This window comes from Xenopus laevis, chromosome 5L (assembly GCF_017654675.1).
Source record: "Xenopus laevis strain J_2021 chromosome 5L, Xenopus_laevis_v10.1, whole genome shotgun sequence".
Classification (NCBI taxonomy): domain Eukaryota; kingdom Metazoa; phylum Chordata; class Amphibia; order Anura; family Pipidae; genus Xenopus; species Xenopus laevis.
In genome coordinates this window covers 77902342-77927451 of record NC_054379.1, presented here as the reverse complement: position 1 = coordinate 77927451, position 25110 = coordinate 77902342, and the positions used below count along the sequence as shown (strand labels likewise).

The following is a 25110-nucleotide window of genomic DNA, read 5'->3' as shown; positions in this document are numbered from 1 at the left end:
ACTATTAGACAGGTTCAATGGAAGTTAGGACATTCTGTTGAATAGTATGGCAGGAACTGTTGTAGAAGAATATTAGCTGCAAGATGTTTGGTATCGTGAGGCCTCTGAGCTTCCTGTGTTACTTCATTCTGGGCTCAGCAACACTGATCAACAACAGTCCAGATGATTCATATGCCAGACTTGAAGGGGACATAATGATAGGAGGACTCTTTCCCATACATAAAGAGATACCAGATTTAGGGATCTATACCAAACCATCTGAGTTCATCTGTACTGGGTAAGTTTGTTTCAAATTCATGAATATTGGAATGATCATGCAGAATATTGCTATATTCTTCTAGTATAAAAGAATAGAAATTCTAAAGAGTATAATTATTAGCAACTTTATAAAGTGTAATCCACAGTGTTAGGGAATATTGTGAAAATATAAATTACATAAAAAAAAAAACAGATGAATTATACAGTAGGTAAAAGAGGACTCTGTCCAGAAGAGCTTACTATCTACAAGATTCTACTCTGAAAAAAACAATGCAACTTTTAGTGTTGTTTCACTGATATTTTTATTCAACAGATTTGACACAAAAGGACAAATGCAGCCAGCTATCTTTACAAGCATATACACAAATTCAAGTTTGATCCCTTCAAGCGTGATTTTTTTTAATAGATTTTCTCTATCATTATGTGCCTACAATGGTGACTATTTTAGTTGCAGCACTGGGCATTTTGTCCCTGCCACCTGTCCTGTTTTTCAGCATTTAAGCATTGCATTGTAAAGAATGAAAGCAGCATACATGTGTCAGATGTAGCAAAGTGGCATAGCCAATGTTTCTATTCAAAATTACATCCTCTGTGGCATAAGGACAGAAAAAACACATAGAGCTGGAGGCATTGTGTTTTTATAGACTGCTGTACAACAAAGTTATGTTTTAAATAGGGGGAGCAGACTCAGGGTGAAAGGTCCATTATGGATCACAGGTAGCTTATGTGGCTGCCATGGGAAGTCAAGTTACACATCATTACGGACCCTTGATAAAAAGCCTTTATTACCCAGAGGAAATACATATTTCAGGTATTGGCCTTTTATATAGAGAAAGTGCCTGATAAGAAAACGTAATCTTTAATTCAAGTTGTATTTACCTTTATATTTTGTCTGTAAATTGCTTCTTTATCTAGGTATTTCTCTTTCTCTCTCACGCTCTATCTATCTCTCGCTCTCTCTCTCTATCGATCTATCTATCTATCTATCTATCTATCTATCTATCTATCTATCTGTCATCTCTCTATATGAATTTCTCATACCAATGAGCAATTAGCTTTTATGAGGCTGCTGCAGGGAGAAACCATAAAGCAGATTTCATTAGTTGTTATGGGAACTGTGCTAAAGCAAATTTGCTGAGTCACTCCATTATTTATCCAGCAACCAATAACATGTCTCATCATTTATTATAAATATTGCAGATTTCCCGTGGCTTACCTACAGAGAATCTAAAAAGAATAAACAGTACAATCATTGGTATGACCTCTGGAAGCCCACACCTAAAGTACAAATAAGTTCTGACAAAACATGGTGCCCCTGTTACCTCAAATGTCATTTGCAAATAAAAAACTAAGCTGGACAACGGGCTAACTAATGTCATGAATGTTTATTATTTCTTCAACCCAGAATGACTCTTTTGCTTTTTACTTGATAAGAAACCTTACACTGTACTGATGAGCTACAAAAAGGGCAAATCTAGTCTGTAATTGAGTTCCGGTCAACAACTGCCTTGGTTGCGCTTTAGCAGGAAGGCTTTACCATAACTTCCAATATGGAGGCACCTGTGGGGGCCTATTTATCAGATGTAGTGGTTTTTAAAACTACGACTAAACTTACAAAATCTAAAACTAAAAAAATGTCATGATATTTATTAAAAGCTCCGATTTAAAAAAGTATGCACAGAAAACTATGCAGAAAGCTAAAAAAACAATAAAAATACTGGAAACCTTTAAAAAAATGATTTTTCAGACAAGGAGGAAAAAATTATAAGAAACCTCAAAATGTCTGAATGGATTTAAAACAGTCCAATAGGATCAGTGCAGCTCCAGATGACTTCTACAGGACCTCGACAGCTTTTACTTACCAATGTTTCATATTAGAAGTGTGGTGTTTATTCAAATGGCCTGTAGGTGTCACTGCACACAAGAGTTATACTGTGTATACATAGAACTTTCTATACTGCTTAAAGTGTTCGAGTGCAGCTACTGCTGCATGAACCTGCTAATAAAGCACTGTTATACTCTACTCATCCTCGACTACCAAAACATAATACATTTTTGTGGTTTTTCCACTTAAAAAATTAAAATTTTTAGAGCTTTTTAAAAAAATTAGAAAACCACAAGCTTTTAGAGTTTCGTGGAAAGAAAATGGAAATTCAATTGTTAGTAAATGTGCTCCTTAGTTCCGGAATATACGCCATAATCATATCTGTCAAAAGTCAGTTGAAGAATATGAGAAAAAAGCACTGTAGTCTAGAAAATTAGCAGAAGAATCTTTAACTATGTAGCCAATTTTACTAGGTACAACGAATTTGGTTCAAGTGTGATTCAAAAGCGGACTAAGCTCCTTGCAGCCCCAGATAAAAGCTGTACCTCCTGCCAGGGCAAACTTTACATGTAACCCATGAAAACAGCAGCACTCCGGTATTATTGAGAAGGGTGAAAACTTTTTTCACCCTTTTCAATAACACCGGAGTGCTGCTGTTTTCATTGGATACAATTTTACTAGGTAGCTACCAAGGCTTTTATGCAAGTTTATACGTTTGTTGGCTTTCACACTGTAAATTATTAAGCATAAAGCCCGAAGTGTCTCTACTGCTACAAGTACATACATGCAATAACACATTATAACATTCTATACATATTTTGCTTCTTACTTTATGGCATATGTATATGTTTTCAGTAGAATAGGCAAAGAAGATTAGCCAAACAACACAGGCTGGTGTAGCGGGGATCTCCCCTGCACGTTTATTTCGTCAAGTGATGTAACGTTTCGGGGGCGTGCCCCTTCATCAGACATGCAGATTCACTTTCAAACAGTGTTTAAAAACCCTTGGTGATTTGCATAATTAACACAATGATTCAAAATATGAGTGAATAAGTTAAGCAAAATGCATTGTGAACAGTACGTACTAAGTGGACATTTTTATCAAAAAACTTTAGAGACATTATAAGCACTTAAAAAAGCTTTTTAAGAAGTTTTAAAAGACATTAAAACTTTTTTTGAAAAAATGATTTATGTGAAAAAATAATAATTAGTCCCAATTTTCAAGTGATAAAAAATCCTCTTCTATACAGGACGATCCTTGCTGCAAAAATTCAACAGTTGTGCAAAAATTGTGCAAAAAAAGCTTTTTTATATAATAATCAATAAATATAAAGAAGAAGGTCCAAAAACCTAATGAATAGGGAAAAACATAAATACAATTGTGTGTGTTGTTTTTCCCTATTCATTAGGTTTTTGGACCTTCTTCTTTATATTTATTGATTATTATATAAAAAAGCTTTTTTTGCACAATTTTTGGTTGCATGGTTGCTTTGGTAATTTTGACCATATCAACCAGCTTGCTGAAACTGCAAACTGGAGAGCTGTTGAATAAAAAGCTACGCGGAAAATGTAATATTATTTGCAAGGAGCAAAACTTTGCAAATAAAAATGTGCATGTCGCAATATAATATTCTTCATTAGGCTTTTATTGCATTACGAATCTTAATTGCACATTGCCAACTTTTAATAGCTGTTTTGGAGCTTTGCTAGATATTTTGTTACAAAAAAAGGGGTTGGGAATGCGAAATTTTATTACACATAAAATTCGCAATCGCTATCCTACTGTTGAATGAAGAGCAAAGTGTTCACAAAGGCAACATTTTTCACTTTGCAAACATTTATTTGCATTGCGAATGGATTGCGAATGATTTCTGCTGAAGTGACTGATATTACATTCCCCCTTAAATAACTCAAAAACCATGCAAATTAAAAGTTCAATATTATTTGTGGTTTTTGAGTTATAAAGCTTTTTATTCAGCAGCTCTACAGTTTGCAGTTTCAGCAATTCAAATGGGCAGCACTCCGATTAAAAGAAAGCCTTTATTTTTCACATGCAGGGCAACAGCAGAGCAACGTTTCGAGCCCACCTGGCTCTTTATCAAGCTAATTAACATATGTACATTTCCTCCTTTTATCTTACTGCAGCATAGCACCATCTAGTGTTGCTTTAACATTGGTACATAAAGAAACAATGTGTCACATAAACAATACAAAGCTCCACTTATCTTGTTACAATGTTCCATTTTCTATGTGGCCAATTGTATCGAAATAAATACTGTGAAAAAAAGAGAACATTAAAACAATGTAAAAACAATAAGGTACCTAAAAACAGGAACCAAGTCATATTCCATGTTCAATCCATTTGGTGACAGACTATCCAGTTTCCGAATCCACCAGGCTTCTCTATACAGTAATTTTTTTGAACGGTTACCACCCCTTCTCATCCTTTGAACTGCCTCTACTATCTGAAATTTTAGCTGGTGTACAGCATGTCCAATTTCTGCAAAATGCCGTGCCACTGGTTGTTCCATTCTTTTATTCTTAATGGCTGATTTATGTTCCCTAATCCTATCTCTGGCCATACGTGATGTCTGTCCGACATATACCAGGCCACATGGGCAATTAATTACATATACTGCAAATGTAGTCGTACGCGTAAATTGGCCAGAGATAGGAATAGGGAACCCATTTCTTGGGTGGTGGTAAATCACTTCACCTTTTTGGACATTATTGCAACAGTTGCACATGCAACACGGGAAGGTTCCCTTTTTCACTGGGCGTAGCACTGATTGTTTACATTTTATTTCTGAACCAACATCTGCTTTTACCAGCATAGACCCAATGGTCCGTGCTTTTTTAAAAGACATGACTGGTGGATTTTGGAAACTGGGTATTTCTCCTAGATTTGTTTGTAGAATACTCCAATGTTTTTTAAGTATTTTTCGAAACTGGTCACTTAATGTATTGTAGGTTGACACAAAAGGAATCCTGGAAGTCTCTTGTTTTACTGATTTAGTTAAAAAGCTCTTTCTATCCACTTGTTCCATCCTTCCTCTCTGACTTTCTATCTTCCTAGGATATTTTCTACTAATACATTTCTGTGTCATTTCCTGCATTCTCACTTGTGCAAGTCCCTCATCTGACACTATCCTTTTTATCTGAGCCAATTGAGATTTGGGCAGTGAGTTTTTTGTCTGTAGGGGATGAAAGGAGGAAAAGTGTAGAAGAGTATTTCTATCAGTCTCCTTCGTAAATAGATCAGTTTGCAGCTTACTATCAGCCACATATACAGTACTCTAGTATCCAGGAAAGCTATCTCCTTTGGATCAACATGGATTGTAAACTTTATGTGTGTGCATACTGAATTGATCTCCCAAAAGAATTGATCAAGAGATGAACGTGGCCCCCTCCATAGCATAAAGACATAATCAATGTACGCATAACCACTTTAGACAACGTTTTTTAAACCACCAGTTTGTAAAGATAAATTTTTCTTCATATTTTCTTATATATATATATTTGCATAGGAGGGCGCCACGTTCGACCCCATGGCTGTACCCCTAATCTGCAATCTGGTTGCCATGGTCAAAAGTAACCTAGCAACCATGCATTGATTTGTATAAAAGACTGGAATATGAAGATGAACAACATACTCGGTGATTGACAATGACACGGCTATTTATTTTATTTGTACATATCTATTTGATTCTTTGTGCTTTAGGTTTGATTTGAGAGGCTTTTTGCGATCCCTTGGGATGGTCCATGCTATTGAAAGAATAAACAGATTCAGTCTCTTGCCTGGTATCAAATTGGGTTATGCGATTTATGACACCTGTGGAGATGCATCCAGAGGTCTTCAAGAAACAATTAAATTAACTGGATATCAAGATTCATCATACGGAATATTACATGGGATATGCAATGTTACAGATCGTCCACCACTAGTGAAAGCGGTTGTCGGTGCAAGCTATTCTGAAGTCTCCATTGCAGTGGCAAGACTGCTTGGTTTTCAGCTTGTGCCTCAGGTAAGTATTTGAATATAAGCACAAGAATTAAATGCCAGCAATAGCCCCAAGTCACAGCTTGTCATGATTTTCCATGGAGAGAAAATTTAAGCATTATCCATTTTTTATTTTTGTTTTTGGCAGCTATAAAGATCAAAAGATTCCCCTTAAAATATGTCTGGTGTTTTTAAAAAAAACACCAGTAAGAGGCTCTAGTCCAAAACTTTGGGGCTGGCCCAAAAGAAGTTGTTTAGAGTAAGATTTGAGACAAATGTCTATTTTCTCTCCTGATGCTCCTGGAAGTTCCCCTGGAAAGTGAATTAAAGTGAAATCTGGGATGATCACTGTTTGGAGCTATGGCTAATGCCTTCCCATATCTGTAAACTTGTTATTAGCTAAAATAGTCCCTCATAAAATCGATACGTATACATAAATAGCCAGAAAACCATTGTTGAAAAGGTCATTGAATGTCCCACACATAAAACAACTTACAATCACTTCAGTCAGTCATAATTTTAAAGGGGTAGTTTAGTTTAAGCTAATGTCAGACAAGGTGCATCCCCTTCTGCTACACTGTGTTTTTGCACAAACAGGCACAGCATTGACACAAAGAGCAGATCAGTAAAAAAATACATAGGGGCAAATTTACTAAAGAGTTTTATTTTGAAATTTGCCAAAATGACAATTTGCAGGGACATTGCCAATTTACTAAAAGGTGAAGAACACAGACGCTAGGGTAGGCTCATGTCTAGGACAATAGAGTATAACTTTTATCTTTATTTTGCTTTCTTAGACATTTTTAATAATAAGTGGCCACTTCCAGCAACTTCACCAACATCACTAACAAATACTTGCATATGACCTTTATATAACCACTAAATTTAATGACCCAAGTGTAACTAAGTTAATGAAGTTTTGCTAGGAAGAAAGTAACGATAGAAAAAAAGTACGGCAACATTCCCTTGCCGAGACGAAATGTTGCATTTTGATAAATACCTGTATGCGTATTTGTCACAAAATAACATCTGACAAAGTTGTATGGCCTGAAGTGAAAATTTGCACGTAAGTAAATATTCCCTATAGTTTCCATGATATCTGTTCTTTTTGTCTGCACATAGGCCAACACTGTGTCGCTCAGTGCAGAGGCATGGGGGAGCTGAGCGCATCAGCTTCTCTTCACCTGCAGAGAAAAATGCAGATGGAGAAAAACCAAGATGCAGCCTCGTCTGACATTAACCTTAGATTTAAGTTTTTGTTTGACTTTGTATCTGTGATAAACTGCTTGGCTAGAAGTGGGTTAAATGATTCTGCTGTGTTAGTTCAGGTGAAGAAATCAGACAAGCACAGGAACTTTGGTCCATTTATTACAACATGGCAGGTAAGACAGACCTGCTCCAGACTTGCTCTCAGCTTAAACAGGAACAGGGAACAACAGGAACAGGAAATGAATTATAAGGCAATGGCAAAACAGCAGGAATGCCCTTAACCAAAATATCCACAAAAGCTGCTTACTACAGTATGCATCCATACATATAACATATGTATTACATTTTTCTGTACACAGATAAGTTATGGTTCGTCTGCTGCAATCTTAAGTGATAAACGAAGGTTTCCATCATTCCTGCGAACTGTTCCAAGTGACGTACATATGACTAAAGCCCTTTCTAAACTTATAAGTCAATTTAAATGGTCCTACGTGGGTCTCATTTCAAGCGACGATGATTATGGGCGCTCCATTTTGGAAAGTTTAGCAATGCAGTTTGACAACAAGTTTGTGTGTATTGCCTTTGAGGAGAAGCTTCCGGCAGACATAGGCAACCCTGGGGTAAATGTATCCATAAAGGCAGTAATTGGTACAATAAAGCAGTCTCCTGCCAAAGTTGTGATTCTTGCTTTAAAAGTGCCAATTGTTATGGAACTATTTAATGAAGTTCTCAAACAGAACATTTCCAGAGTATGGATTGCCACTGATAACTGGTCTACGTCACAAGAGGTGGCTGCAATGCCAGATATTGAACATGTTGGAAATATACTTGGTTTTTCCTTTGAAAACAGAGAAGTGCCTGGGTTCAGAATGTATTTGCGGAGTTTGAGTGCTGGACCTCATGCAACAAATGTATTCATAGAGGAGTACAAAAGGCTTCGTTTTGAATGTACAGATCAGTACAAGGAATATAAACGCTGCTTAGAAGCATCACCACACAACTGCACTAAATCACAGTCTCTCAACTTCAAGTCCCCTTTGGCTTGCAGCACAGGAAATATCTCCCTTGCAAGCGATGACTACTTGGACAGGAATATTGAGTTAGATGGAACGTACAGTGCCTACCTAGCAGTTACCGCAATAGCAAAAGCATTAAACAAAATGTTATGCTCTAATGGAATTTGCAATCCCACAACAACGTTTGCTCCATGGCAGGTAAATTCTAGCAAATGATTTAAGGATTTTTCATTTTACATGAAGTTGCCACTTCTCACCTTTCAGCCACTGGTGTTGTTTTTAAATGCACTACTTAACCTTTTAAATGACTATATTTTCCCTGTTGTGTAAGAATCTCATGTTATTTCATCATTAAAATGCAGTACAAGATCTAAAGAGCATATTAACTGCTTAAAAGGAATTAATTGACTCTCAATGTTTTAGACCATGCAGGGTCCTTTATAAAGCCTATCTATATCTTTGTCACCTCTGTCTAAGTATAGACAGATATAGTCATATAAAAGCTGCAAAACTTGCACCAGGTCTAATAATGCACAGCAACGAATCAGCAGTTATTTACTGGTCTCCTGATGCCATTGCACATGTATACACTTTTTTTTACATAAATAAAGTTGTAAATATAGGGACACTTTTGTCAGTTATATTATATATACACCAGTATTTCCAGAGTTACTAAGACAGGGCATTTGATCAGTGTAGACTGCAGAGTAAGGTTATGGTCCCAGGCTCTTCTAAAGAGAAAATTATGTCTAAAGACCATATTACATGTCATTTTGGAAAATCAGAGGGATGGTGGATAACAAAACTGAGGCAGACACTGGAGTAAATAGATGTTAAATGCGTAGATCACCCTTATGTTATCTTTAACTTTTAGTATGTTATAGAATGGCCAATTCTTAGCAACCTTTCAATTGTTTTTCATTATGCCTTCTCAGCTTTTAGGTGGGGGTCACTGACACCATCAGCCAAAATACTAATGCTCTGTGAGGCTACAATTTTATTTTTATTGATACTTTTTATCATGTATCTTTCTCTTCAGGCCCTCACCTATTCACATTCCAGTCTCTCATTCAAATCAATGCCTGTTTGTTAGAGTTAATTGCTAACAACCAGATAGCTGCTGAAATTCCAAAATTGAGAGCTCAAGAACAAAAAGCTAAATATTTCCAAGACCACAACCAATAATAAATGAAGAGTTATTGCAAATTGGGTCAAATTATTACTAATTCAAAGGTGAACACCCCCTTTAATGGGCCTGGACCAAAAGCTCTTTAACGCAAAATCCACTAAACCTGTAAGTACTTTATTTTGCACAAGTATATTAAAATGGTGCATCACTTATGTCTCACAATGGGCTTACAAAGGTTTATGTATCTGATTAGGGATGTAGCGAACGTCGGAAAAAAAGTTCGCGAACATATTCGCGAACTTGCGCAAAAATGCGAGCGGTTCGCGAACGGTTCGCGAACCCCATAGACTTCAATGGGAAGGCGAACTTTAACATCTAGAAAAGACATTTCTGGCCAGAAAAATGATTTTAAAGTTGTTTAAAGGGTGCAACGACCTGGACAGTGGCATGCCAGAGGGGGATCAAGGGCAAAAATGTATCTGAAAAATCTGCCTGTGTGTGCTTGGAAGAGATAGTGTAGGGGGAGAGCTGTTAGTGATTTCAGGGACAGATGATAGTAAGTTTGCTGGCTAGTAATCTGCTTGATACTGCTCTGTATTGGAGGGACAGAAGTCTGCAGGGATTTGAGGGACATTTTAGCTTAGGTAGCTTTGCTGGCTAGTAATCTACTGTTCTCTTTAAACAACTGCCATACGTTGACCTTGTAGGCATTGTTTGCCCAGTTTTTTTGGACGCAGCCACTGAAGCACAGTTGCCATAAAAAATATGCCATATAAATGCTGAAAATAGTAATTTTTCACCATACGTTGACCTTGTAGACATTGTTTGCCCAGTTTTTTTGGTTGCAGCCACTGAAGCACAGTTGCCAGAAAAAATATGCCATATAAATGCTGAAAATAGTCATTTTTTGCCATACGTTGACCTTGTAGGCATTGTTTGCCCAGTTTTTTTGGTCGCAGCCACTGAAGCACAGTTGCCAGAAAAAATATGCCATATAAATGCTGAAAATAGTAATTTTTTGCCATATACGTTGAGTCAACGTATGGCAAAAAATGACTATTTTCAGCATTTATATGGCATATTTTTCTGGCCTCTGTGCTTCAGTGGCTGCGGCCAAAAAAACTGGGCAAACAATGCCTACAAGGTCAACGTCGTTGACCTTGTAGGCATTGTTTGCCCAGTTTTTTTGGCCGCAGCCACTGAAGCACAGAGGCCAGAAAAAATATGCCATATAAATGCTGAAAATAGTCATTTTTTTGGTCGCAGCCACTGAAGCACAGTTGCCAGAAAAATTATGCCATATAAATGCTGAAAATATGCATTTTTTTGGTTGCAGCCACTGAAGCACAGAGGCCAGAAAAATTATGCCATATAAATGCTGAAAATATAAATTTTTTTGGTCGCAGCCACTGAAGCACAGTTGCCAGAAAAATTATGCCATATAAATGCTGAAAATATGCATTTTTTTGGTTGCAGCCACTGAAGCACAGAGGCCAGAAAAATTATGCCATATAAATGCTGAAAATATAAATTTTTTGGTTGCAGCCACTGAAGCACAGAGGCCAGAAAAATTATGCCATATAAATGCAGAAAATATGCATTTTTTTGGTCGCAGCCACTGAAGCACAGTTGCCAGAAAAATTATGCCATATAAATGCTGAAAATATAAATTTTTTTGGTTGCAGCCACTGAAGCACAGAAGCCAGAAAAATTATGCCATATAAATGCTGAAAATATGCATTTTTTGGACGCAGCCACTGAAGCACAGTTGCCAGAAAAAATATGCCATATAAATGCTGAAAATAGTCATTTTTTGCCATACGTTGACCTTGTAGACATTGTTTGCCCAGTTTTTTTGGTTGCAGCCACTGAAGCACAGAGGCCAGAAAAAATTAAACCAGTAGGGTTTGCACCCTAGTTTGTAACGGTGGCGGAGGGAGGAGGAGGACGCTAAAGGACAGCTGTGTGTGGAGTCATGAGGCTTGAAGAGAAGGACAGCTGCATAGAAGTCAGAACAAGTCTTCCGGCGTGCAGTAACCCTCCGAGATCCACCCCTCATTCATTTTAATAAAGGTCAGGTAATCGACACTTTTGTGACCTAGGCGAGTTCTCTTCTCAGTTACAATCCCTCCTGCTGCACTGAAGGTCCTTTCTGAGAGCACACTTGAGGCTGGGCAAGACAAGAGGTTCATGGCAAATTGTGACAGCTCTGGCCACAGATCAAGCCTGCGCACCCAGTAGTCCAGGGGTTCATCGCTCCTCAGAGTGTCGATATCTGCAGTTAATGCCAGGTAGTCCGCTACCTGCCGGTCGAGGCGTTCTTTGAGGGTGGATCCAGAAGGGTTGTGGCGCTGCCTTGGACAGAAAAACATTTGCATGTCTGACGTTACAGACTGGCCAAAGGGCTTTGTCCTTGCAGGTGTGCTCGTGGCAGGATTACTGGCACCTCTGCCCCTGGAATGTTGATGAGTTCCTGAAGTGACATCACCCTTAAAAGCATTGTACAACATGTTTTGCAGGCTGGTTTGTAAATGCCGCATCTTTTCGGACTTGTGGTATGTTGGTAACATTTCTGACACTTTATGCTTGTACCGAGGGTCTAGTAGCGTTGCGACCCAGTACAGGTCCTTCTCCTTAAGCCTCTTGATACGGGGGTCCTTCAACAGGCATGACAGCATGAAAGACCCCATTCTCACAAGGTTGGATGCAGAGCTATCCATCTCCGCTTCCTCATTATCAAGGACTGCATCATCCACGGTCTCCTCCCCCCAGCCACGTACAAGACCAGGGGTCCCCAAAAGGTCACCACTAGCCCCCTGGGAAGCCTGCTCCTGTTGGTCCTCCTCCTCCTCCTCCACAAAGCCACCTTCCTCCTCTGACTCCACTTCTGGCACCTCTCCCTGCGTTGCAGCAGGTGCCTGGGTTCGTTCTGGTGATTCCGACCAGAAATCGTGCGCTTCCAGCTCCTCGTCACGCTGGTCTACAGCCTCATCTGTCACTCGTCGCACGGCACGCTCCAGGAAGAAAGCGAAGGGTATTAGGTCGCTGATGGTGCCTTCGGTGCGACTGACCATATTTGTCACCTCTTCAAAAGGTCGCATGAGCCTGCAGGCATCGCGCATAAGCACCCAGTAACGGGGGAAAAAAATCCCCAGCTGTGCAGATCCAGTCCTACCACCCAGTTCAAAAAGGTACTCGTTGACGGCCCTTTGTTGTTGCAGCAGACGTTCCAACATAAGGAGCGTTGAATTCCAGCGAGTCTGGCTGTCAGAAATCAAACGCCTGACTGGCATGTTGTAGCGCTGCTGAATGTCAGCAAGGCATGCCATGGCTGTGTAGGAACGTCTGAAATGGGCCGACACCTTTCTGGACTGGGTGAGAACGTCCTGGAATCCTGGGTACTTGGAGACAAAACGTTGGACTATTAAATTTAACACATGTGCCATGCAGGGCACATGTGTTAAATTGCCTAGTCTCAACGCTGCCAACAGATTGCTTCCATTGTCACACACCACTTTTCCGATCTGCAGTTGGTGTGGGGTCAGCCACCGATCGGCCTGTGACTGCAGAGATGACAGGAGTACAGATCCGGTATGGTTTTTGCTTTCCAGGCACGTCATCCCCAAGACAGCGTGACAACGGCGTACCTGGCACGTCGAATAGCCTAGGGGGAGCTGGGGGTGCACAGGTGTGGAGGAGGAGAAGGAGGACCCAGCAGCAGAGTAAGAAGAAGAAGAAGACGAGGTAGAGAGCGATGGAGGAGTAGAGGTGGTGGCAGAACCGCGTGCAATCCGTGGCGGTGACACCAACTCCACTGTTGTTGTTGAGCTACCCATTCCCTGCTTCCCAGCCATTACCAAGTTCACCCAGTGGGCAGTGTAGGTGACATACCTGCCCTGACCATGCTTGGAGGACCATGCGTCAGTAGTCATATGGACCTTTGGCCCAACACTAAGTGACAGAGATGCGGTAACTTGGCTCTGCACATGTTGGTACAGGTGTGGTATTCCCTTTTTAGAAAAAAAATTGCGGCTGGGTACCTTCCACTGCGGTGTCCCAATTGCTACAAATTTGCGGAAGGCCTCAGAGTCCACCAGCTGGTATGGTAAAAGCTGGCGGGCTAAGAGTGCAGACAAGCCAGCTGTCAGACGCCGGGCAAGGGGGTGACAGTCAGACATTGGCTTCTTATGCTCAAACATGGCCTTCACAGAAACTTGGCTGGTGGCAGATGACTGGGAATGGGAACAGGTGGTCAAGGTGGAAGGCGGAGTGGAGGGTGGTTCAGACGGGTCAAGGAGAGCAGAGGTAGAGCAGTAAGATGCTGGACCAGAAGGAGTGTGGCTTTTAGTTTGCCTGTTGCCTTTGAGGTGTTGCTCCCAAAGTGCTTTGTGCTTGCCGCTCATGTGCCTTCGCATAGAAGTTGTACCTATGTGGCTGTTGGGCTTACCAAGGCTCAGTTTCTGACTGCACTCATTGCAAATTACAATGCTTTTGTCAGAGGCACACACATTAAAAAAATCCCACACTGCTGACTTTTTGGAAGTGTGCGATCTGGCGGTAACAGTAGAAGTTGGCGGCATTGGCGGCAATGGCGGGTGCGTTGGCCGGCTGAACACAGGTGCCGATACATGTTGTTGCCCTACTGATCCCTGCGGGCTGTCCTCCCTGCTTCTTCTAAGTCTTATTCTCCTACTGCCTCTCTGACTCTCCGTCTCTCCATCTGAACTACCCTCCTCTTGCTCTCTTCTACTAGGCACCCACAAAACATCAATCTCCTCATCATCATTCTCCTCAGATGCATCAATTTCTTCTGACACATCACAGAAGGAAGCAGCAGCGGGGACCTCCTCCTCATCACTCATTATGTCCATCTCTATCGTGTTCTCTGCCAGAATTAAATCTGGTGTAAGGTCCTCATCTCCTTCATCTTCTTCTGGCAATAATGGTTGCGCATTACTCAGTTCAAGAAACTCATGGGAAAATAACTCCTCTGACCCCAGTGAAGAAGGGGCACCGGTGGTGGAGGAAGTGTTACGTGGGGTGGCCATAGCAGTGGAGGATGAGGAGGATGTTGTGGTAAAGTTAGAAACGGTAGAGGATGGGGTGTGCTGTGTAAGCCAGTCAACTACCTCTTCAGCATTTTGGGAGTTCAGGGTCATTGGCTTTTTAAAACTGGGCAATTTGCTAGGGCCACAGGATTGCATAGCAGCACGGCCCCTAGCACGGCCTCTGCGTGGCGGCCTGCCTTTGCCTGGCATTATTTTTAAAAAAACAACAACAACAACAAAAACTCAGTTGGTTTTTCTGGAAACGATAATACACACAGCTAGATGGCGGGTTGAAGAAAACAGTGTGCAAATAATGCCTACAAGGTCAACGTATACACTACTACAGCGGTGGATACGGATTACGTAAAATATATGAATGCTGCTTGAAAAAAGTAACTCAAGTGGTTTTTCTAGAGACGATAATATTATCAATATTTAGACAAAATGTGAACAAGCTCACACAGCTAGATGGCGGGTTGAAGAAAACAGTGTGCAAATAATGCCTACAAGGTCAACGTATACACTACTACAGCGGTGGATACGGATTACGTAAAATATATGAATGCTGCTTGAAAAAAAGTAACTCAAGTGGTTTTTCTAGAGACGATAATATTATCAATATTTAGACAAAATGTGAACAAGCTCACACAGCTAGATGGCAGGTTGAAGAAAACAGTGTGCAAATAATGCCTACAAGGTCAACGTATACACTACTACAGCGGTGGATACGGATTACGTAAAATATATGAATGCTGCTTGAAAAAAAGTAACTCAAGTGGTTTTTCTAGAGACGATAATATTATCAATATTTAGACAAAATGTGAACAAGCTCACACAGCTAGATGGCGGGTTGAAGAAAACAGTGTGCAAATAATGCCTACAAGGTCAACGTATACACTACTACAGCGGTGGATACGGATTACGTAAAATATATGAATGCTGCTTGAAAAAAAGTAACTCAAGTGGTTTTTCTAGAGACGATAATATTATCAATATTTAGACAAAATGTGAACAAGCTCACACAGCTAGATGGCGGGTTGAAGAAAACAGTGTGCAAATAATGCCTACAAGGTCAACGTATACACTACTACAGCGGTGGATACGGATTACGTAAAATATATGAATGCTGCTTGAAAAAAAGTAACTCAAGTGGTTTTTCTAGAGACGATAATATTATCAATATTTAGACAAAATGTGAACAAGCTCACACAGCTAGATGGCGGGTTGAAGAAAACAGTGTGCAAATAATGCCTACAAGGTCAACGTATACACTACTACAGCGGTGGATACGGATTACGTAAAATATATTATGGCTGCTTGAAAAAAGTCACTCCGGTGTTTTTTCTGGAGACAGTAATATTATGGATATTTAGACAGAATGTGAACAAGGTCACACAGCTAGATGGCGGGTTGAAGAAAACAGTGTGCAAATAATGCCTACAAGGTCAACGTATACACTACTACAGCGGTGGATACGGATTACGTAAAATATATGAATGCTGCTTGAAAAAAGTCACTCCGGTGTTTTTTCTGGAGACGGTAATATTATGGATATTTAGACAGAATGTGAACAAGGTCACACAGCTAGATGGCGGGTTTGAAGAAAACAGTGTGCAAATAATGCCTACAAGGTCAACGTATACACTACTACAGCGGTGGATACGGATTACGTAAAATATATGAATGCTGCTTGAAAAAAGTCACTCCGGTGTTTTTTCTGGAGACGGTAATATTATGGATATTTAGACAGAATGTGAACAAGGTCACACAGCTAGATGGCGGGTTGAAGAAAACAGTGTGCAAATAATGCCTACAAGGTCAACGTATACACTACTACAGCGGTGGATACGGATTACGTAAAATATATGAATGCTGCTTGAAAAAAGTCACTCCGGTGTTTTTTCTGGAGACGGTAATATTATGGATATTTAGACAGAATGTGAACAAGGTCACACAGCTAGATGGCGGGTTGAAGAAAACAGTGTGCAAATAATGCCTACAAGGTCAACGTATACACTACTACAGCGGTGGATACGGATTACGTAAAATATATGAATGCTGCTTGAAAAAAGTCACTCCGGTGTTTTTTCTGGAGACGGTAATATTATGGATATTTAGACAGAATGTGAACAAGGTCACACAGCTAGATGGCGGGTTGAAGAAAACAGTGTGCAAATAATGCCTACAAGGTCAACGTATACACTACTACAGCGGTGGATACGGATTACGTAAAATATATGAATGCTGCTTGAAAAAAAGTAACTCAAGTGGTTTTTCTAGAGACGATAATATTATCAATATTTAGACAAAATGTGAACAAGCTCACACAGCTAGATGGCGGGTTGAAGAAAACAGTGTGCAAATAATGCCTACAAGGTCAACGTATACACTACTACAGCGGTGGATACGGATTACGTAAAATATATGAATGCTGCTTGAAAAAAAGTAACTCAAGTGGTTTTTCTAGAGACGATAATATTATCAATATTTAGACAAAATGTGAACAAGCTCACACAGCTAGATGGCGGGTTGAAGAAAACAGTGTGCAAATAATGCCTACAAGGTCAACGTATACACTACTACAGCGGTGGATACGGATTACGTAAAATATATTATGGCTGCTTGAAAAAAGTCACTCCGGTGTTTTTTCTGGAGACAGTAATATTATGGATATTTAGACAGAATGTGAACAAGGTCACACAGCTAGATGGCGGGTTGAAGAAAACAGTGTGCAAATAATGCCTACAAGGTCAACGTATACACTACTACAGCGGTGGATACGGATTACGTAAAATATATGAATGCTGCTTGAAAAAAGTCACTCCGGTGTTTTTTCTGGAGACGGTAATATTATGGATATTTAGACAGAATGTGAACAAGGTCACACAGCTAGATGGCGGGTTGAAGAAAACAGTGTGCAAATAATGCCTACAAGGTCAACGTATACACTACTACAGCGGTGGATACGGATTACGTAAAATATATGAATGCTGCTTGAAAAAAGTCACTCCGGTGTTTTTCTGGAGACGGTAATATTATGGATATTTAGACAGAATGTGAACAAGGTCACACAGCTAGATGGCGGGTTGAAGAAAACAGTGTGCAAATAATGCCTACAAGGTCAACGTATACACTACTACAGTGGTGGATACGGATTACGTAAAATATATGAATGCTGCTTGAAAAAAGTCACTCCGGTGTTTTTTCTGGAGACGGTAATATTATGGATATTTAGACAGAATGTGAACAAGGTCACACAGCTAGATGGCGGGTTGAAGAAAACAGTGTGCAAATAATGCCTACAAGGTCAACGTATACACTACTACAGCGGTGGATACGGATTACGTAAAATATATGAATGCTGCTTGAAAAAAGTCACTCCGGTGTTTTTTCTGGAGACAGTAATATTATGGATATTTAGACAGAATGTGAACAAGGTCACACAGCTAGATGGCGGGTTGAAGAAAACAGTGTGCAAATAATGCCTACAAGGTCAACGTATACACTACAACAGCGGTGGATACAGATTACGTAAAATATATTATGGCTGCTTGAAAAAAGTCACTCCGGTGTTTTTCTGGAGACGGTAATATTATGGATATTTAGACAGAATGTGAACAAGGTCACACAGCTAGATGGCGGGTTGAAGAAAACAGTGTGCAAATAATGCCTACAGGGCAAATAATGCCTAAAAGGTCAACTTATACACTACTACAGTGGTAGTAAAATAAAAAAAAGTAAAATAAAAAAAAATGAATATTAAAAAAAAAAATTAAAGTTGGTGCTGCTGAACTACTAGGAGCAGCAGATTAGCACACCAGTCCCACTCCCCAACACTGCTAGACTAATAGCACTGGGCTCTTATAGTAGTAGTAGTAGTAGTAGTAAAACAACAAAAAAATAAATAAAAGCAGTCCTTACAAGGACTACTGTTATTGCAGCAGTCAGCAGATGAGATCAGAAGCAGGACAGCTGCCCACTGCAGCTACATACAGAGCACTGCAGTAGAAGGTAGATTACTAGCCAGCAAAGCTACCTAAGCTTAAATGTCCCTCAAACCCCTGCAGACTTCTGTCCCTCCAATAACAGAGCAGTATCAAAACGATTACTAGCCAGCAAACTTTCAACTGTCCCTGAAATCATTAACAGGCAGCAGCTCTCTCCCTACACTATCTCTTCAGCACACACAGGCAGAGTGAAAAAACGCTGCAGGGCTTCGGTTTTTATAGGGAAGGGGAGTGGTCCAGGGGAGAGCTTCCTGATTGGCTGCCATGTACCTGCTGGTCTGGGGTGAGAGGGCAAAAAAAAGCGCCAACAATGGCAAACCCAAAATGGCGAACGTCGCGCGACGTTCGCGAACTTCCGGCGAGCGCGAACACCCGATGTTCGCGCGAACAAGTTCGCCGGCGAACAGTTCGCGACATCTCTATATCTGATGCCCTTATTGTTATGCCTCTGAGATGATGATGGATATTATATCACCAGGAAACAAGGGGGTTGGGCACAACAACCCCAAAACAGACTAATGTTACAAGTTATAGTTCAAGTTAATCAATACATAACATTTAGAAGTTTTGCACTCAGAATGCACACACATGAATAGTAATAACAATGGATTTTTTCCTTGAATTCACAAATTATATATATATTTTTGGTTATCATTAAACTGTAACTGTTTTATTACTATTTGTGATGTGCAGATCAGGAAAAACTCAATCTTCACCCAACCCTAACCCGCAAAAACTTAACCTGCGCCCAACCCTAACCTGCAAAATGTTGCCATGTAGGACACTTAACTAGTGATGGGCGAATTTATTCGCCAGGCGCGAATTAGCGGCGAATTTGCGCGATTCGCGCCGAGCGAATAAATTCGCGAAACGCCCGCGAAAATTCGGCGGCGTCAAAAAAAATTTTTTCCGAAAAACGGACGCCGGCGCCAAAAACGAATTTTTCGAGAATTTCGCGCATTTTTCGGCAAAGCGAAACTGCGCAAATTCGCCCATCACTACACTTAACCAGTACCCATGTCTTACCACTGTACTACTGTGAGCACCTCTGCTTCCATATAGGGAATCTTCAGCAGAAGAGGAAGAGTGCACTTATCCAGTCTAACCCTCACCCAACCCAAATCCACAATGATCATCTAAATTTCAACCCGCCTGGCTGGCACATCACTAATTACTATAATCATCTTGCTACCTTGAATGATCTTGAATGACTGATTTACACCTATACACATATCCCTTGCAGCTGCTAAAAGAATTAAAGAAGATACAGTTCTATGACAACAATGAGAATATATTCTTCACCGATGATGGCGATGTCAATATTAGCTACGACTTGCTGTTCTGGTATACAGTAAATGGATCCATGCAGTTTCATGTTGTTGGAAAATATGAGCTGATTAATAACTCAGTTCATTTTAATGAATCCCTTATCATCTGGAATACAGAGGATAAAAAGGTGACTATATATTAGATTTATTTATTATATTATAGTGGTGAAAACTAGCAGATAGATTGTTTTAATTAGAAATTGCAGGAAGGCCCAAGGAATTACAAATGAAAGAGCTGCTATTCTTTGATTATATCCCCTTCTTATTTTTTCTCCTTGCCCTACAATGTATTGTTCAGGTGTAAATACTGGAATTTTTTCCATGTTTCATGCAACTTTAAGTTATGCCTCACTTATAATAGATAATATAATAAATTGTACCATTGTACCATTTAATAGGAAACAGAATATATACCATGCTGATAATATTAACCAAGTACATGCCTGCATACACAACATACATGGCTAGGCCATAGGAAGGCTTAACAATATCAAGTGTGGTATATAGAGAAGGCCTATGGCACAGTTGTCAGTACGTGAGGGTATATGATATATATGATTTCAGGAGCCATGTTTTCAATGACTCATCTAACTTCCACTTCACTTACAGGGTCCCCAGGGCCCAGCTTCCACTTCCCCTACATACAGTATGTGGTACTATAAAATCCCTTTGTTCTAATTATCAACTGGCTGTTGGTATCAAGGCATAAACAAAACATAGCAACACAAGTGTAATGAACTTGCAAAAAGCAATTGCTTTTTCCCCAAAACAGATAGCAATTCTTATTTTACTAAACATTTCAAGTTCTAAAAGAACTTTCATGCAAGAATATGGAGTGTATTTTATAATTGTGTTCCAACAGGCATGTAAGAAGCTGCAGCTTATTATCTTGCTTAAACAAGTGTTATCTAGCAATATCTATTTTTGGTTGTGAACAGACACAAAAAACTTTGAAAAATTTATATTAATATAACAAAAATGTACTATGAATATGTTTTATATATATATATATATATATATATATATATATATATATATATATATATATATATATATATATATATATTCCATACACGAGTGATGTGTTAATAAATCTGTTTGATTAAACTACTGGAGTGCTGGTCCATTTTGAACTGTGGATATTATACTTTGACCGTGCACCCACCATTGACCAGCGTACGAGTGCAGGTACTTTTGGAATTTCTATAGATATATATATATATATATATTGGAAAATCCTTCATAAAACTTCACTACTTACTTGTCTAAAGATTATTACAGAATTTCCCAATGAAAATGCTGCTGACAAAACTGACAAATTACAAAAAACTGACAAATTACAGATGCAAAATAATTCACCAATAAGCATGCTGTTTACCAACTCTGTGTCAGCTATCTTGCTGTTATTTTTATACATATATTATTATGCCCTTTTATGTTTTACGACCTTCCCCTACAGTATGTATTCAGTAGATGTTTCCAAGATCCTTGCCTGACTTAATATGGCAGGTGTATTAAATAACTGAAATTAACAATAATTATTCTGTGGATAGAGTTGGTTTATGTGTGTAAGGTACCTGTAGCTGCAGCTGGTGCGCGGGCACGGGGGTGCTCAGGGTCCTGAGTATTTCCGGCGTCTGTCGCACGCGCGCGTGTCCGTTCATTTGCTGCGTCGTTACGTTTCGGCGCCAAACTTGTCCCTGTAAAAAGACGTCAGCAAGAGCAAACAGTGCTTGGTGATTTCCCTTGCTAGTACTTGTTACTGTGTTCTCTGATTATCTCTTGGATTTGCTTTTCTTGTTACCGACCTCGGCCTGACTTTGGACTTCGATTCTCTTCTGCCTGCCTACCGACCTTCTGCCTGATCATCGTTACGAATATCTTCTGCCTGCCCCTGACCTCGGCCTGTCCCTGACTACGTTTACTGCTGCCCGCCTACCGATCCTTTGCCTGTTCTACGACCACGCTTTCTGCAACTTGCATTCCTTCCATCGTGTCAAGTCCAGCAAGCTGTACACTAACAGCAGTTCTAACTGCTCTTCCTACTTAAGTCTCCAAAAGAGCCTGACAGAATCACCAAGCCAAGATGGAGCATTCGGAAGAGCTGCCTACCCTGGTCGACTTGTCCCAACAAATCGCTTCACTCACCCAGGTGGTGAGAGAACTCCAGGGAGATTATTTGCAGGTGCAGGAGCAGTTGCAAGATTTACAGATGTCTACGATTCCTCCAACCGCTTCCACCTCTGGGCAATCGGTAGCTCCCGCCGGAGGAGCAACTTCTTCCTCTCCTTTCCATGAACCCAAGGTAGCTATGCCTGATAAGTTTTCTGGAGACCGAAGGACTTTTAGAACCTTTATTAATAGTTGCCGTCTTCTGTTCACATTAAAACCTCAGTCTCATGCTACCGATCAGATTCGGGTTGGGGTGATGATTTCTCTGCTTCAAGGGCAGCCTCAGGCATGGGCTCATCGTCTATTGGAGCAGAACAGTCCTCTCTTGGCTACGACGGATTCCTTCATTCAGGCCCTGTCTAAGATCTATGAAGACCCTCATCAAGTAGATACAGCTGAGGCAGCCCTACGAAACCTTCGTCAGCTCCGTCGTCCAGTAGAGGAGTATGTGGCTGAGTTTCGTTGTTGGGCCCCAGATACCCTATGGAATGAAAGAGCCCTTCGACATCAGTTTCGTTTGGGACTGTCAGACACCTTAAGGGATGAATTGGCAAGGGTTGGTCTGCCTTCTTCACTGGAGGAAGTGATTTCCCTCGCTGTTCAAATTGACCAGAGACTCAGGGAGAGGCGCCAAGAAAGAGGTGTCAGCTCTCCTACTCCGGACTGGGTGCTCCCTACTGCTCCTCCTCCAGTCTTCCCAGTTTCTTCTTCTTCTGACCCAGAACCCATGCAACTTGGTGTGGTTCGTAAGGCACTTTCGGTGGAAGAGAGACTTCGACGTAGACGTCTAAATCTATGCTTGTACTGTGGCCTGGCTGGACACTTGCTTAAGAATTGTCCCACACGACCTGATGGTAAAATTCCTTCATCCCAAACTTACAAGTTGCCTTGCATTTCATCACTGCAATCTTATATTCTACTTCACCTCTCGTTTCAGTGGAACCAAAGAAGAATTGAAGTGGATGCCGTGGTGGACTCAGGAGCCTGTGGCTGTTTTATTAATCAGGCTTTCGCAAGTCTTCATTTAATTCCACTCATTCCCAAGATCCAGCCCGTTCCTGTTAAGATGGCGGATGGAAATTTTGTTGCTTCAGGACCAGTATCCTTGGAGACCCCGCATATTTTGACCTTTTCTGTTCAGGGGCATTGTGAGTTATTAAAATTTGATGTGATGGAAAATCTTCTCTTCCCTGTCATTCTTGGAATTCCTTGGTTAAGAAGTCACAATCCCTGTATTGATTGGCAGTCTGGAACACTTGTTTTTAATTCTAACTACTGCCGGGAAAATTGTCTTCCGTCCCCGCAAGTTTTAGGCCTTACCACTGTGGATGATGAGACTCTTCAGTTGGTCCCTCAAGTGTATCACGATTTTTCAGATGTCTTCAGTAAGAAAGCGGCAGACTCTCTTCCTCCTCACAGAAGTTATGATTGTCCTATCGATTTACTCCCCGGTGCAGCCATCCCTTTCAGAAGAATTTATCCTTTATCTGAACCTGAGCTGGCTACCTTAAAAGATTACATCAATGAAAACCTTGCTAAGGGTTTTATCCAACATTCTACTTCCCCAGCTGGAGCAGGCATCTTCTTTGTCGAGAAGAAAGATCATTCTTTAAGACCATGTATCGACTTCCGAGAACTCAATAAAGTAACTATCAAGAATCGTTACCCGTTACCCCTCATTCCTGATCTTTTTCAAAGACTTTGTCGTGCTAAGATCTTTTCAAAGTTTGATCTCAGAGGAGCCTATAATTTGGTTCGTATTCGTGAGGGAGATGAGTGGAAGACTGCTTTCCGTTCTCGTTATGGTCACTTCGAATATACCGTTATGCCCTTCGGTCTTTGCAACGCTCCTGCCACTTTTCAACATTTTGTCAACGACATCTTTCATGATCTGTTGGACCAGTTTGTCATTGTTTAACTTGATGACATTCTAATTTTCTCTAATTCTTTGGAGGAACACCGTCTTCATGTAAAGGAAGTGTTACTTCGCCTCAGACAACATCAACTATATGCCAAGGCCTCCAAATGTGAGTTTGAGAAATCCAGCATTCAATTTTTGGGCTTTTTAGTATCCGATCGAGGTTTCAAGATGGATTCCAAAAAAGTGGAGGCAGTTGTTAATTGGCCCCCTCCTGTGGATCGTAAGGGTGTTCAACGCTTTGTAGGATTTGCTAATTTTTACAGAAGATTTATTAAAGGTTTTTCTGCTATTATCAAACCTCTCACCGATCTTACAAGCAATAAGATTAATTTTTTTTGGTCTCCGGCTGCTCAACAAGCTTTTGAATGTTTAAAGAAGCTGTTTGTCTCTGCCCCTATTCTCGTACATGCTGATGTATCCAAACCTTTTATTCTTGAAGTTGATGCCTCGGAGGTGGCCATTGGTGCAATTCTTTCCCAACGCACAGGACTTAAGGATATTTTACACCCAGTAGCCTTCTAAGAAGTTGTCTCCTACTGAAAGAAATTATGACGTAGGAGACCGGGAACTGTTAGCCATTAAGGGAGCCTTAGAAGAATGGCGACATCTTTTAGAGGGAGCTGTGCATCCGATGATCATTTTTACTGACCATAAAAATTTGGAATATTTACGCACAGCAAAAAGATTAAATCCTCGCCAAGCAAGATGGGCACTCTTTTTCTCCCGTTTTCAGTTCCATATCACATACAAGCCAGGTTCTAAGAATATGAAGGCGGATGCTCTTTCCAGAATTTTTCCTGTAGAAAAGAATGATTTGGTACCTGACACGATTCTTCAGCCTGGACATTTTTTACTTTTGCAATCTTCTTTTATCGAAACTTTAAGAAATTTTCCTCAGTCACTAACAGATTATCCTGGGGTTAATGACTTGTCTCTTCAAGATAATCTTCTTTTACGAAACAACAAGTTTGGTCGTTCCTCCTAGTCTTCGTTTAGAGGCTCTTAAGCTTATTCATGACCATCCTTTGGCTGGACATTCTGGGATTTGAAGATCTTTAGATTTGGCTAGACGATTTATATGGTGGCCTTTTTTAGTAAAAGAGTGTGTCTCTTTTGTACGTTCATGTGAATCCTGTGCAAGGTCTAAACCATCTTGTAACAAACCAGTAGGGCTACTTCGCCCCTTACCTTTACCTG

At 40.3% G+C, this 25110-nt stretch overlaps 1 protein-coding gene across 2 annotated transcripts in view; it reads left to right on the top strand.

Moving 5' to 3' along the window:
- The window catches only part of gprc6a.L (G protein-coupled receptor class C group 6 member A L homeolog), a 30689-nt gene continuing 5579 nt past the window's right edge, over nucleotides 1-25110 (top strand). The window contains exons 1-4 of one of the 2 annotated variants that reach the window (XM_018263272.2): nucleotides 1-277; nucleotides 5805-6108; nucleotides 7652-8506; nucleotides 19736-19948. In XM_018263272.2, the coding sequence (XP_018118761.1) occupies nucleotides 84-277; nucleotides 5805-6108; nucleotides 7652-8506; nucleotides 19736-19948 (1566 nt within the window). In that variant the 5' untranslated portion in view covers nucleotides 1-83. The remainder of the gene's footprint in view (nucleotides 278-5804; nucleotides 6109-7651; nucleotides 8507-19735; nucleotides 19949-25110) is intronic. The other variant, XM_018263273.2, reaches the window with a different exon arrangement.